Source organism: Erythrolamprus reginae, chromosome 1, assembly GCF_031021105.1.
Source record: "Erythrolamprus reginae isolate rEryReg1 chromosome 1, rEryReg1.hap1, whole genome shotgun sequence".
Taxonomy (NCBI): Eukaryota; Metazoa; Chordata; class Lepidosauria; order Squamata; family Dipsadidae; genus Erythrolamprus; species Erythrolamprus reginae.
In genome coordinates this window covers 35,681,897-35,697,183 of record NC_091950.1, presented here as the reverse complement: position 1 = coordinate 35,697,183, position 15,287 = coordinate 35,681,897, and the positions used below count along the sequence as shown (strand labels likewise).

The 15,287-nt window shown below is 41.4% G+C and overlaps 1 protein-coding gene across 1 annotated transcript in view; it reads left to right on the top strand.

The window, feature by feature from the left end:
- PSMC6 (proteasome 26S subunit, ATPase 6) overlaps positions 1-15,287 on the top strand; it is a 36,045-nt gene that overhangs the window by 12,114 nt on the left and 8,644 nt on the right. The window contains exons 2-9 of the mRNA XM_070749414.1: positions 50-158; positions 754-1,045; positions 6,829-6,908; positions 9,202-9,241; positions 9,441-9,493; positions 11,844-11,911; positions 12,240-12,354; positions 12,708-12,795. Coding sequence (XP_070605515.1) covers positions 961-1,045; positions 6,829-6,908; positions 9,202-9,241; positions 9,441-9,493; positions 11,844-11,911; positions 12,240-12,354; positions 12,708-12,795 — 529 coding nt within the window. The 5' untranslated portion in view covers positions 50-158; positions 754-960. The remainder of the gene's footprint in view (positions 1-49; positions 159-753; positions 1,046-6,828; positions 6,909-9,201; positions 9,242-9,440; positions 9,494-11,843; positions 11,912-12,239; positions 12,355-12,707; positions 12,796-15,287) is intronic.

The window sequence follows — 15,287 nt, the reverse complement described above, 5'->3', positions numbered from 1 at the left end:
CATGGTCCATCTAGTCTGTCCTTATACTATTTTCTGTATTTTATCTTAGGATGGATATATGTTTATCCCAGGCATCTATCTCCTGCCGACAATGTAATTTATTATTGTGAGCCACTCCGAGTCTTCGGAGAGGAGCGCCATACAAATCTAATAAATAAGTAAGTAAATAAATATGAATATGGGATGATTGTTTTTAATGAACTGGGGTTTTAGATCAGATTTTTAATGTTTAGATTTCTTATATATTCTATTGTTGTACCTATATCTGTTGTGAGCTGTCCTGAGTCTGCAAAGAGGGGCGACATAGAAAATATAATAATAATAATAATAATAATAATAATAATAATAATAATAACAACAACAACAACAACAGCAACAAAAACAATAATAATAATGTGATACAATAGTGCAGGGGTAGGCAAAGTTGGCTCTTCTATGACACGTGGACTTCAACTCCCAAAATTCCTAAGCTAGCATGATTGGTTCAGGAATTCTGGGAGTTGAAGTCCACAAGTCATAGAAGAGCCAACTTTGCCTACCCCTGCAATAATGTGATAAATAGTAATAGTGATACCGTATTGTGATACAAAATCCAGCATATCAATCTCGTTTGCTGTGTATTATTGTTTTTTGGAGTAATAATAATAATGATGATAATGATATCCCCCAATGACAGTGAACCGTCTTAAATCTAAATCATTTCTGGGTATCTCATTACATGAACGTCGGCTAATTCTGTTTATCCCGCTCAAGGCAGCCTCCGCGTCGTTTTCCCTTCTCCCCCCCCCCAAGCAATTCCCCTCCAGGGCAGCAGGGGGCGCTCTGATACGAAGCAAGCAATTCCAGCAATCATCCGGAAAGAGGAAATCCTGAGAGGAAGCCGCTTCTCCGGTTTGGGCCGTCACTCCCGGCGTCCTTTGCGCCTCGCCACCGGCATAGCTTGGCTTTCGTCTCATCATCATGGCGGAGCCGCGAGACAAGGCGCTGCAAGACTACCGCAAGAAATTGCTGGAGCACAAGGAGATCGACGGGCGCCTGAAGGAGCGTGAGTGACTGCTCGGTGGCGGCGAAGGAAGGCTGGTCTCTGTGCTTCTCCCTGATTTCATCCCCCGCTCTTAAAGAACCCGATCTCTCAATAATGATAGTATATCAATCAGGGCGGGGAAGACGCGTTGGATGCAGCGAAAAAAGTCTATATTTTCCCATATCATCTTCATATTTGTTTCCCACTCAGATCCTGTGCAATGTTTCCGTAGGGAGATTTGCTCAGTGCGGATTATTTATTATTTATTTATTTATTTTGTCTAATACACAATGAGGGTTATAGAGCAGTGTTTCCCAATCTTGGCAACTTGAAGATATTTGGACTTCAACTCCCACAATTCGCCAGCCAGCGAAGTTGCAAAGGTTAGGAAACACTGTTATAGAAGATATAATCAGGTAGAATGTGTTAAAGGGGGAATAGAGGAGAAAATAAAGGAGTAAAATATAACTATGACAGAATAGCAGAAAAAGATATACGTATAGAAGAGAAGATATAGGAGAGACAATAGGACAGGGGACGGTAGGCACTCCGGTGCACTTATATACGCCCCTTACTGACCTCTTAGGAACTTGGTGAGGTCAACCGTGGATAGACCCTCAGATGGGGAGGGCATCATTGGGATCGCTCTGTGAGTGAGATGGGGCTGTTCTACATTTGATGCAATAAAATACTGTCATTTTAATTGTGGCATTTATATCCTACCGATGCCCACATTAGAATATGTGGCATTTCTTTCTTCCATTTCTCACCCAGTAGTAACAATCCTGTTGAAGTAGGTTGAGATGACAACTTTAATGGGACTTGACAGGTTTGGGGGACTTTCATGGCTGAGAATGAATGTAAATCTTATTTCAGCCCAAATTTCATATGGATGAGAAGTATCTGTCTTCGGCCGATACTAGATAAGATTGGACTGGATGAATGGGTGTGATTGTACATGGGGTGTTTTAAACATGTTTTTTAGTAAATCTTTTATAGTTATTTAGATTTCTTATATATTATTGTGTTTAATGTTGTATGCTGCCCTGAGTCGTTTCGTTATATAAATAGATAGAAGATAGACAGACAGATAGGTTTTTTGGTGTAGTTATGTTCTGTAGTTCTAATAGCTTGAAAAGTATGGTTCATAGTTTAGTAGATTTATGAATCCAAAGAATTGTGGTTGAGTCTGTTTTTCTAAAGTTCTGATTTGCCCGTTGGGCTGCTTTTTTGCACTCTGGGGCTTCCCTTAAACATCTGGAGTGCAAAAAACAGTACAACGGGCACACCGGAAGTCCATTTTCTGAACTTCCGGTTTGCCTGTTTTTTCGCTGTCCCAGGCTTCAGTGTGGCCTGTGTGCATGTGCGGAGATGGGTGTGTGTGCACACATTTTTGGCATGTGAACCAAAAAAGGTTCACCATCACTGCTATAGTCCTTCAGATATTTGAAAACAGCTATCAATTCTCTAGTCTTCTTTTTCTCAGGCTAAATATGCCTAATATTTTTATTCCTTATACGTTTTTCTTTTCAGTTCCTTATTCATCTTGGTTATTGTCTTCTGAATACGCTTCTTCCATTCCTAAAGTGCCCAGAACTGGATACAATATTCTAGAAAAGAACAAATGATATTCTTGATCTTGACAATGTACTGTACCGTTGTTGATACAGCCAAGGATTACATTTGCAGCTGTGTTATGCTGTTGGCTCATGTCAGGCTTGTAATCCACCAAGATCTCTTTCACATGTCCACTAAGGTCCCCCCATCCTATACCCATGCTTTGAGTTTTCTTATTTTGATGTAGCATTTTACATTTACCTCTGTTGAAAATCATCTTGTTGGCAACTGTCCATTGTTCTTGTTTGTGAAGTTATTAGTAGACATCAGAGAGTTATTGTTAATGGCGAGTATTCTGAGCAGAGACAGGTTACAAGCGGTGTGCCACAAGGGTCTGTTCTGGGTCCTATTCTTTTTAATATGTTTGTGAGTGACATAGGGGAAGGTTTGGTAGGGAAGGTTTGTCTTATTTGCCGATGACTAAAGTGTGCAATAGGATGATATTCCTGGAGGCGTCTGTAATATTGTAAATGATTTAGCTTTACTAGATAAATGGTCAAAGCAATGGAAACTGCAGTTTAATGTTTCCAAATGTAAAATAATGCACTTGGGGAAAAGGAATCCTCAATCTGAGTATTGTATTGGCAGTTCTGTGTAAGCAAAAACTTCAGAAGAGAATGATTTAGGGGTAGTGATTTCTGACAGTCTCAAAATGGGTGAACAGTACAGTCAGGTGGTAGGGAAAGCAAGTAGGATGCTTGGCTGCATAGCTAGAGGTATAACAAGCAGGAAGAGGGAGATTATGATCCCACTATATAGAGTGCTGGTGAGACCACATTTGGAATACTGTGTTCAGTTCTGGAGACCTCACCTACAAAAAGATATTGACAAAATTGAACGGGTCCAAAGACGGGCTACAAGAATGGTGGAAGGTCTTAAGCATAAAACGTATCAGGAAAGACTTAATGAACTCAATCTGTATAGTCTGGAGGACAGAAGGGAAAGGGAGGACAATGATCGAAATATTTAAATATGTCAAAGGGTTAAATAAGGTTCTGGAGGGAAGTGTTTTTAATAGGAAAGTGAACACAAGAACAAGGGACACAATCTGAAGTTAGTTGGGGGAAAGATCAAAAGCAACATGAGAAAATATTATTTTACTGAAAGAGTAGTAGATCCTTGGAACAAACTTCCAGCAGACGTGGTTGGTAAATCCACCGTAACTGAATTTAAACATGCCTGGGATAAACATATATCCATCCTAAGATAAAATACAGAAAATAGTATAAGGGCAGACTAGATGGATCATGAGGTCTTTTTCTGCCATCAGTCTTCTATGTTTCTATGTTTCCTGAATCTTGATACTGTCATTTGAGGTGTTTGCTACTCCTCTATATTTGTGTTGTTAGCAAATGTGATGATCATTTCCTAATGTTCATCCAAATCATTTTTAATTAGGTATGTTCACTGTATAGGACCTTTACATCCTTTTATTTTGACATGGAGCCATTCATATACCTTTGGTGTCTGTCATTACTGAACCAGCCTGTAGTGATCAAATGGTAGTATAGTTCTGCTCTCTTGTCATCTTTACTAAAATTTCATGAGGGATTTTCTATTACTTTCTAATACAGTGGTACCTCATGATACGAACCCCTCGTCTTACAAACAACCCGAGATACGAACCCGGGGTTCAGAAATTTTTTGCCTCTTCTTACGAACTTTTTTGTTCTTATGAACCCGCTGCCGCCAAGAAGCCCCACAGCCCGGCTGTCGCTTTTTGAAACAGGCGGGGGGCTTCCCACCGTCCTCCTGAACCCGAACCCCAAAGACGAACTTCCGGGTTCGGCGTTCGGGAAGCCGCCGAGAAGCCCCCCGGCTGTTTTAAAAGGTGACAGCCGGGCGGCGGGGCTTCTCGGCAGCCTCCCGAACGCCGAACCCGGAAGTTCGGGTTTGGCATTCGGGTTCAGGAGGACGCTGGGAAGCGCCCCCAGCTGTTTCAAAAGGTGACGGGCGTTTTTTTGCGGGGGGGGGGTGTCATTGTATGGATTAATTGATTTTACATTGTTTCCTATGGGAAACAATGTTTCGTCTTACGAACTTTTCGTCTTACGAACCTCCCCCTGGAACCAATTAGGTTCGTAAGATGAGGTATTACTGTACTTTCTAATACTTTCTAATATGTTAATACTGCAGAATAAACATTGGGGGTATAGTCATATATGGATGCTAGGTTTCAGGAATCCCATTAGAAATAGAAATTAATAAATAGAAAAGTAGAAACATAGAAGACTTTTTCTGCCGTCAGTCTTCTATGTTTCTATGTTTCTACTTTTCTATTTATTAATTTCTATTTCTAATGGGATTCCTGAAACCTAGCATCTATATATGACTATACCCCCAATGTTTATTCTGCAGTAGGAACTTAAGGTTCCATAGTTACTGCCCCCTTTTGGTTCCTACTGTTTGACCTCTTCAACAAACTCCTATACATTTATTAGAGTCAAACATAAGAGAGCCAATTCCTTTGTCTCTTCTTCAGTTGTTTAGGGGGGGAAAAACAATTTGTATGCTGCTGAACTCCCAATGTCTATGCAGCAACCTCCTGCTAAAGACATGAGCAGAATTTAATTTATTGGCACAAAGATGAATTCTGCATAGGAAATTCAGTAAATAAAATGAATTTTATCCCTTTATTCTTGATTCTCCTATCCTTACATACAGTATCTTCAAGTATGAGTTAAATAATTTCTTTTAAATGAATTTGAAAAAAAATCCTACTTTCTCCTTCCTGGTAAGGATAAGAGACTGCCCTAAATGTACCATTTGTCTCCCTATTATATACAATAGATATACAATAGGAAGAAATATAGGGAAGACACTTTTAATGTACCATGTTTCCCCAAAATTAAGACCCTGTCTTTTGAACCCTGAAATAAGCACTTAGCTTTATTGTCATGCACCCAAAAGCCCAATTGGGTTTATTTTCAGAGGATGTCATAGTTTGGGGAAAACAGGGTACTGTACAATGGTCTACCATAAAATTTTGCGTCTTAATTTCCCTCCCTGTGGATTGAAATGGAAGAACAGACGGTATGAACTATGAAGGTCACCCAGAAAGTAATGCACCACATTTTTTTTCTCAGCCTACAGTAATGGTATGAATGCGAAACTTTAGATATATATTATTTGAATTGTCAGTAGTGTATGTGTAAATTTTGTGTTTCTTCAGACAGATAGCGTAGCTGCAGCCGTGTTTTGAAATAGTGTCTGTAAGTGATGCACGTTACAAGCAGTGTGTCATCATTGAATTTCTCACTGCAGAGAAAGAAACTGTTGGGAACATTCACAAACGTTTGTGTACAGTTTATGGAGAATCTGCAGTCGACAGAAGTACGGTTAGTTGCTGGGCACAGAGGATGAGGCCATTAGAGGTGATTGAGAGCCGGGGTGGCGCAGCAGGTAGAGTGCTGTACTGCAGGCCACTGAAGCTGACTGTAGATCTGTAGGTCAGCGGTTCAGATCTCAACACCGGCTCACGGTTGACTCAGCCTTCCATCCTTCCGAGGTGGGTAAAATGAGGACCCGAATTGTGGGGGCAGTATGCTGGCTCTGTTAAAAAAGTGCTATTGCTAACGTGTTGTAAGCTGCCCTGAATCTAAGGAGAAAGGTGGCATAAAAATTGAATGAATGAATGGTTGTTGTTGTTGTTGTTTATTGATTTGATTTGATTTGATTTGATTTGATTTGATTTGAATGCCGCCCCTCTTTGGAGACTTGGAGCAGCTCACAACAGCAAAACACAGTACAAATCTAATGATTACAAAACAGTTGAAATCCTTAATATAAAACAGTCATACATCCCAGACAAACCATACATAAAACGGAACAGGCCGGGAGAATGAATGAATGAATGAATGAATGAATGAATGAATGAATGAATGAATGAATGAATGAATGAATGAATTGGCACAGTGCAGAGATGGCTTTGTGACCAGAACAAGCAGTGGTACCAACAGGGCATGTACACCCTTGTGTCTCTCTGGAGGAACGCCATAGAATGGGACAGAGGTTACATGGAAAAATAGGGAGTGTAGAAGAAACATCCTTCTTTCTTGTGTGTAAGTTTCATTGTGTTCAATAAATAATTGTTGAAGAAAAAAATGTGGTGCATTACTTTCTGGGGGACCCTCATATTAGCACGTATTGTATGAACTTTATCTGAAATCTGTGTTCTTCTATCTTAGTAAGGGAACAACTGAAGGAACTTACCAAGCAGTATGAGAAATCAGAAAATGACCTCAAAGCTCTACAAAGTGTTGGACAGGTGAGCACTCGTGCAGTCATAATGTTCAGTGAATAAACTGGTGGTTAATGCAGGGGTTGCTAAACCAGTGTTTCCCAACCTTGGCAACTTGAAGATATTTGGACTTCAACTCCCAGAATTCGCCAGCCAGCAAATGCTGGCTGGGGAATTCTGGGAGTTGAAGTCCAAATATCTTCAAGTTGCCAAGGTTGGGAAACACTGCGCTAAACCCTGGGCTGCGGCCCACTACCGAGCCTTGGCCTATTCGGAACTGGGTTGTGCAAGTGGTATGCCTGAGCACAGGCACATGTGTGTGTGCATCTCGACGTGCGCAACTTGAGATGCGTGCCCATGTGCCCTACCAGGCCACTCGCACAGTACAGTTTCCCCCTCCCCCAAGCCAGGCTGCAAAGCCACAAAAGTTGGAAAAAGCAAATTTTCTGAGAATTGTGATTGGCTGGAACAAATGTCAACATTGTGTGTTTTTAATGGGTACCTCTCAGAGTTCAGGGAGGATCCCTTGCCTTAGCTTTTCATGGGTATCTGAAGTCAATGGGAATCTGCCACATACTTCCCATAGACCCATATTTGAGCCGGGGTGGCACAGCAGGTAGAGTGTTGTACTGCAGGCCACTGAAGCTGATTGTAGATCTATAAGTCAGCGGTTCAAATCTCATCACCAGCTCAAGGTTGACTCAGCCTTGCATCCTTCCGAGGGGGGTAAAACGAGGACCCGGATTGTGGGGGCAATAGGCTGGCTCTGTTAACAAGTGCTGTTGCTAACATGTTGCAAGCTGCCCTGAGTCTAAGGAAAAGGGCGGCATAAAAATCGAATAAATAAAATGAATAAATAATAAAATAAATAAGATCACACAGAGTCGGCCTCCTCCAGATCCCATCAATTAAGCAATGTAGTTTGGCGGGACCGTGGGGGAAGGGTTTCACTGTAGCAGCCCTGGCTCTATGGAACCAACCAACCCCCCCCCCCATTATGTTGCTACTATTCCCACTCTCCTGGCCTTCCGAAAGGCCGTCAGGACCTGGCTTTGCCAGCAGACCCGAGAGCCATGAATTTTAACATCTGGCACGGCAGAGTTATGTTTGATTGGTATGTATGTTGTCTGATAGATTGGATTCATGGGTTTTATAATGAGTTTTTATAGTTTTAGCGTGGGTTTTGTAATTGGGTGTTTTAGATTTTATTATTGATATTTGACTTCTTTTTATTTTGTACAGTGATACCTCGTCTTACAAACGCCTCATCATACAAACTTTTCGAGATACAAACCCGGGGTTTAAGATTTTTTTGCCTCTTCTTACAAACTATTTTCACCTTACAAACCCACCGCTGCCGCTGGGATGTCCGGCCTCCGGACTTCCGTTGCCAGCGAAGCACCCTTTTTTTGCACTGCTGGGATTCCTCTGAGGCTCCCCTCCATGGGAAACACCATCTCTGGACTTTCATGTTTTTGTGATGCTGCAGGGGAATGCAAGCAGCGCAAAAATGGGTGCTTCGCTGGCAACGGAAGTCTGGAGGTGGAGTTTCCCAGCGAGGGGAGCCTCAGTGAAATCGCAGCATCGTAAAAACACAGAGGTCCGGAGATGTGGTTTCGAGGACTTCGGTGTTTTGCAATGCTGTGATTTCACTGATGCTCCCTTCGCTGGGAAACCCCACCCCCGGACTTCCGTTGCCAGCGAAGCACCCATTTTTGCGATGCTGGGATTCCCCTGCAGCATAGCAAAAACACAGATGTCCGGAGGTGGGGTTTCCTATGGAGGGGAGCCTCAGGGCAATCCCAGCAGCATAAAAACAGGTGCTTTGGCTGGCAAAAGGGGTGAATTGCACGCATTAATCGCTTTTCCATTGATTCCTATGGGAAACATTGTTTCGTCTTACAAACTTTTCACCTTAAGAACCTCATCCCGGAACCAATTAAGTTTGTGAGACAAGGTTTCACTGTATTATATTTGTATATCTGTAAGTCGCCTGAGTCCTACAGGATTGGGCAGCATAGAAGTCCAATAAAAATAATAATTACAAAGTAATAAGCACATTCAAAAATGTTATTGCCTTAAATCCAGCAACAAATGATATCCTGTTCCAATTAATACTTTGTTGCCTTTTTGCAACACTTGAGAGCTGCTGCTTGAGGCAGCCATTTCATTCCCTTTGATAGTAGTCCTAATTGTATATGATGGTCACTAATGGCACCCTGACTTTATATCGAGGCCATGTGATCTGATGCATTTCAGAAATTCAGGCAGGCAGGGAGATTATAGTAACAGTGTATTTTTCCATTTCCTTTAAAAACAGATTGTTGGCGAGGTTCTTAAACAATTAACAGAAGAGAAGTGTAAGTACATGGGGATACCATTTCATTACTTTTCCTTTCTATCAAAATTAAAATTACTTTTGGATTTGAGGCATGAGTAGCATAACTATAATGGCATGTAACTGTTCTTTTAAAATTTATGGTTGGGTTTTATTTTGTTTGTTATTCAAATCATGGTTGAATAGATGCATTCACCTGCTTTCTTCTTTGCTATTCCTAGTCATTGTCAAAGCAACAAATGGACCAAGATACGTAGTTGGCTGTCGTCGTCAGGTGAGTACAAGTGAAAATTGTTCATTGAGCATTTGTTCAGTACTGTTCAAAGTTACAACAGTGTTAACAAAATAACTTTACAGCCTACTTGATCTTCATAGTGTCCTCAATCACCTTCAGAAGAAAAGGATTTAGGGGTAGTGATTTCTGACAGTCTCAAAATGGGTGAACAGTGCAGTCAGGCGGTAGGGGAAGCAAGCAGGATGCTTGGCTGCATAGCTAGAGGTATAACAAGCAGGAAGAGGGAGATTGTGATCCCTTATATAGAGCGCTGGTGAGACCACATTTGGAATACTGTGTTCAGTTCTGGAGACCTCACCTACAAAAAGATATTGACAAAATTGAACGGGTCCAAAGACGGGCTACAAGAATGGTCAAAGGTCTTAAGCATAAAACGTATCAGGAAAGACTTAATGAACTCAATCTGTATAGTCTGGAGGACAGAAGGAAAAGGGGGGACATGATCGAAACATTTAAATATGTTAAAGGATTAAATAAGGTTCAGGAGGGAAGTGTTTTTAATAGGAAAGTGAATACAAGAACAAGGGGACACAATCTGAAGTTAATTGGGGGAAAGATCAAAAGCAACATGAGAAAATATTATTTTACTGAAAGAGTAGTAGATCCTTGGAACAAACTTCCAGCAGACGTGGTAGATAAATCCACAGTAACTGAATTTAAACATGCCTGGGATAAACATATATCCATCCTAAGATAAAATACAGAAAAGAGTATAAGGGCAGACTAGATGGACCATGAGGTCTTTTTCTGCCATCAGACTTCTATGTTTCTATCATTACAATCAGTCCTGTACTTGAACCACGTTTTTCTCCTTTCCCCTTGACAGAGCAGAGATTGGAGATAGGGATTGCAAGAAAATAAGCTTTACTGTTCTATACATTGACAACAGCACCATGCTAGCAATCGAGCTGGGTGCCATAAGCATGTTGTGCAAGTAGTACTGTCTTGAAATCTCTTTCTCTCCAATCTCTCTGCACTGGGGGACGGGGAGAGGCAGAGGAAAATCTAAACAATTTCTGTGGGACTCTTATTTTCTCTAACCTTTTCCCATAGCTGACATGATCACATTGCTTTTCAAAAGCAAACAGCTTTCTTTCTTGAAATCTCTTTCTCTACTTTCTTGGGAGGGTGAGGGAGGAGAAAGAAAGCAAATTATGATTTCTGTAGTTCTCCTTTCCCTGACCCTTTCCCCCATGTCACTCAAAGCAGACTTCAAGCTATCACACCCATGGCTCCCAACTTTGGGCTGCTAGCATGATTGCATTGCTTTCAATGTGTACAAGATAGTAAGCAGGGGCTCCAGCATTCCAAGGAGTTGGGGAGTGGTTACAAGGCAAACAAAAGCAAAAAGTGTGAAACTGACTAGCCCTGTCTCTTTCAAGTGGAAAAACAGAATTGTGATTGCATGATTTCCTATTTAGCAACTGCTTTGCTTAGTGGTAGAGTGGCTGGTTCTAAATAGGGTTGTAAACTGAGGACTACCTAGAACTTGATTATGAGTTGGTTTATCAAAATAGAATTTAAAGTTGCAGCCACTAAGTTGTGGCTTGGTGTCCTACCTAAGCTACTCCCAATGCCTAATTTATTTCTGCAGGCATAGGTTGGATGTGTGAAAATTGTCTAGCCTACAATGCATCCACCTGCTGTAGAAAAAAAGCAATTATCCTTATACAAGCAGCACATTTTCAACTTGGATCATTGTTTGCTATTATTTGAATGGGTGTTGTTGTGCTTTTATTCATTATCATACATACTCCTTTGAATATATTTTTGAGTCCCCCCTCCTGCCCCCCAAAACAATATGGTTAATATCAAGTGAATATTTTCTGGTTGAACACGTTTGACTTTATTTATTTATTATTTATTTATTATTTATTTATTTTTGATTTGATTTGAATGCCGCCCCTTTCTGCAGACTCAGGGCGGCTAACAACAATAAAAAGACAACGTAAACAAATCTAATATTAAAAAATCTAAAAACCCCAATTTAAGAGATCAGTCATACATACAGTCATACCATATATAAATTTTATAAGCCATGGGGAAGGAAATATTTCAATTCCCCCATGCCTGACGACAGAGGTGGGTTTTTAAGAGCTTACGAAAGGCAAGGAGGGTGGGGGCAACTCTGATATCTGGGGGGAGTTGGTTCCATAGGGTCGGGGCCGCCACAGAGAAGGCTCTTCCCCTGGGTCCCGCCAAACGACATTGTTTAGTCGACGGGACCCGGAGAAGGCCAACTCTGTGGGACCTAACCGGTTGCTGGGATTCGTGCAGCAGAAGGCGGGAATGCTGCTACAGATGTAATAATTGCCCTTTTTGCCTCCAGCTTGATAAAAGCAAATTGAAACCTGGGACGAGAGTCGCCTTGGATATGACCACCTTAACAATTATGAGGTAAAATCTTGTCTTCATATGTTTAGATTGGAAGTGAAAGAAATCAAAAGGATGGAAAGCAACATCCCTTTCTTCTTTATAGAGGAAGGAAGGGGGAGGAGGAAACATGAACCAAAGCTTTGCTTAGGATTCTTCCTTTGTGCAAATAGCACTTAACCTGAAGTTTTTATGTGGTCTCGTTAACAAACCTTCTGGGAGATCATTATAGAACTTAGCAACTTATTTGTCTTCATTGGATGGGGGAAATATTATTTGGATATTTTTTTTAAACAAAATCACTGGTGCAGATTCATCTGATCGGATAACTGGAATTACTTCCCATATTTAGATATTTGCCAAGGGAAGTTGATCCACTTGTTTACAACATGTCTCACGAAGATCCTGGAGATGTATCTTATTCTGAGATTGGTGGATTGTCAGAACAAATCAGAGAACTAAGAGAGGTACATGAGTCTTTCTTATACCAGCCTGTACATACTAATCATGGCTAAGCTACTCATATCGTTGTAAGAGGAAAAAATATTTGACTTTGTGGTGTTAATTAGATGCCGCTGCAGAACGTCAAGAAAATGCATAAATGGAACGGCTTAGGTTTTAAAATTTAAAACTGAAAGCTTTAACCAAACTTCAAACTTCACAATGCAGTGAATTTGTTTCAAAGAAACCTGACTAAGTGTAGAAGACCACGGACTGTTTTTGAGAGTTTTAGAAGGAAGATTGTATAGATGACACAAAGTTTGTAATTTCTGGTGCCCATTGAATTACTTGAGCACAAAAGAGATTTTCCTCTTTGCAGGTTATAGAGTTACCCCTGACAAATCCAGAATTATTCCAACGTGTGGGGATTATACCTCCCAAAGGCTGCTTGCTGTATGGCCCACCAGGTAAGATCACTTTAATACGTTTGTGTGGCTGTCTCTTATGCTTTAGCAAAGTAGAACATCATGTGGGATATTTATTTTCAGACCAGCTTAATTGCACATTCTTAGTTCATGCCCAAATAGATGTTTTCTATGCTATCAAGTCCAAGTGTAAGATTACAAGTTCTAAAAAAATCCAGGAAGAAAAAAGACAGATTTCAGTTGATGTGTCTTCAGAATCTTTGGCATTAACGCTCAACTACCACCCCTTCCCACATATATATTGTAGTCAATTTCACAAAGAAATTCATACAATATAATTTTCACAAAGAAATATACGTATTCAGTGGTACCTCGTGATACGAACCCCTCGTCATACGAACAATCCGAGATACGAACCCGGGGTTCGGAATTTTTTTGCCTCTTCTTACGAACTTTTTCTGTCTTATGAACCCGCCACCCAAACGCCAAACCTGGAAGTTCAGAAAATGTTCAAGTTCAGGTGGCCACCGAGAAGCCCCGCCGTCCGGCTGTCGCTTTTTGAAACAGCCGGGGGGCTTCTCAGCGTCCTCCCGAACCCAAACGCCAAACCCGAACTTTTGCCGAACTTACGGGTTCGGCATTCGGGAGGCTGCCAAGAAGCCCCGCCGCCAGGCTGTCGCCTTTTGAAACAGCCGGGGGGCTTCTCGGCGTTCTCCCGAACGCCGAACCCAGAAGTTTGGCAAAAGTTCGGGGGCGGCGTTCAGGTTCACGAAATGTGGCCGGCCAGGAAGGACGTCTTGGTGACGTCAAAACTCCGCCCATGGAATCCCCAATTGGGATTCCCCACCTCCTTTCCAGCCTCCCGACCGGCCTGACAGCTCTTTTGAAAAGCTAACAGCTGGGTGATGGGGCTTCTCGGCGACCACCCGAACTTGAACTTTTGCTGAACTTCCGGGTTCGGCATTGGGAGAACGCTTAGAAGCGCCCGGCTGTTTCAAAAGGTGACAGCCGGTCGGCGGCGTTTTTTTGCGGGTTTTTTTCTTGCACGCATTAATTCATTTTACATTGTTTCCTATGGGAAACAATATTTCGTCTTACAAACTTTTCGCCTTACAAACCTCCTCCAGGAACCAATTAGGTTCGTAAAACGAGGTATTACTGTACTGTATTTTTCATACTAGAAGAGTCTCTGGACTAGAAGATGCACCTATCTTTTTAGGGAGGAAAACAAGAAAATAAAATCTGCCTCCTCCCAGCAATTTGGATGGTCTCCCAGAATACCGATGATCAGCTGTTCCAGGCTGCGGGGATTGCCTCCTCCTCCTCCTCACACCCCCGTTTCAGCCTCCGCGAATCCCGTATTTTGACCATTCCAGGAGGCATTCGGTATTCCGGGAGGCTGATCCAACCGCCAATCAGCTGCTCATGCTAAAGCAAGCTGTGCTGAAGCTGAACAGGCTGTTTACTGCAAGTAGGCAAATTGCTGGAGACAGAAGCCAAAGGGTGGGGCTGGTGAATGGATGGGGCTTCGGAAACATTTGCTCTATAATACGCAAGATATTTCCACCCACTTTGGAGGTGGAGGAGGAAAAATACGTCTGATTGATTGATTGATTGATTGATTGATTGATTGATTGGATTTATATGCTGCCCCTTATACCATGTTTTCCCCAAAATAAGACATCCCCTGATAATAAGCCCAATTAGGCTTGTGTGCATGACAATAAGGCTGAGCACGTATTTCAGGGTTAAAAAAAATATAAGACAGGGTCTTATTTTTGGAGTAGTCTGGTAGTCCGGAAAATATGGTAATCTGATTGGTTCAGAATGTATAAAATGCAAACTGTGAGGGGTATTATTCTATCTGGAAGCCCCAGCATATGGCCTTATCCCTTTTGTTCTGAACTAGGCTAAGAAAAATGAAATAGACTTATGGCAGATGCCAGAAGAAAAAAGGATTGAAATAGATCTGATTGAATAGTAAAGATTTTTGTTGCAAAGATTTTATTTTGGATATTTGGGTATTTAGGATTGTTTCAATCCTATACTGAAGTAGATGCTTGGAACAAACTTCCAGCAGATGTGGTTGGTAAATCCACAGTAACTGAATTTAAACATGCCTGGGATAAACATATATCCATCCTAAGATAAAATACAGGAAATAGTATAAGGGCAGACTAGATGGACCATGAGGTCTCTTTCTGCCGTCAATCTTCTATGTTTCTGTACAGTTGTGTATTTTATTTAGAGCTTTTAAAATCTTTTTTGGAAGAATAGTTTTATTTTCTAATTTCTTTTACAAGATTTAATATCATAGTCCTGTCTCATGAGAAAGGTAGCTAGAAATGCCCGTTTTGTTTAAACATCATTATCCCAGGTTGAGAGAACGGAATATTCCAAATCAACCAAGATGATGATGATGATGATTGTTGTTGTTGTTGTTATTTTGCAAACCTAGGTTTTCTTGTCCCAGGCCCATACTTCATTTCAGCAAAAGTGCCATCCCCAGCAGAAATTGCTGGCTTATAAATTTT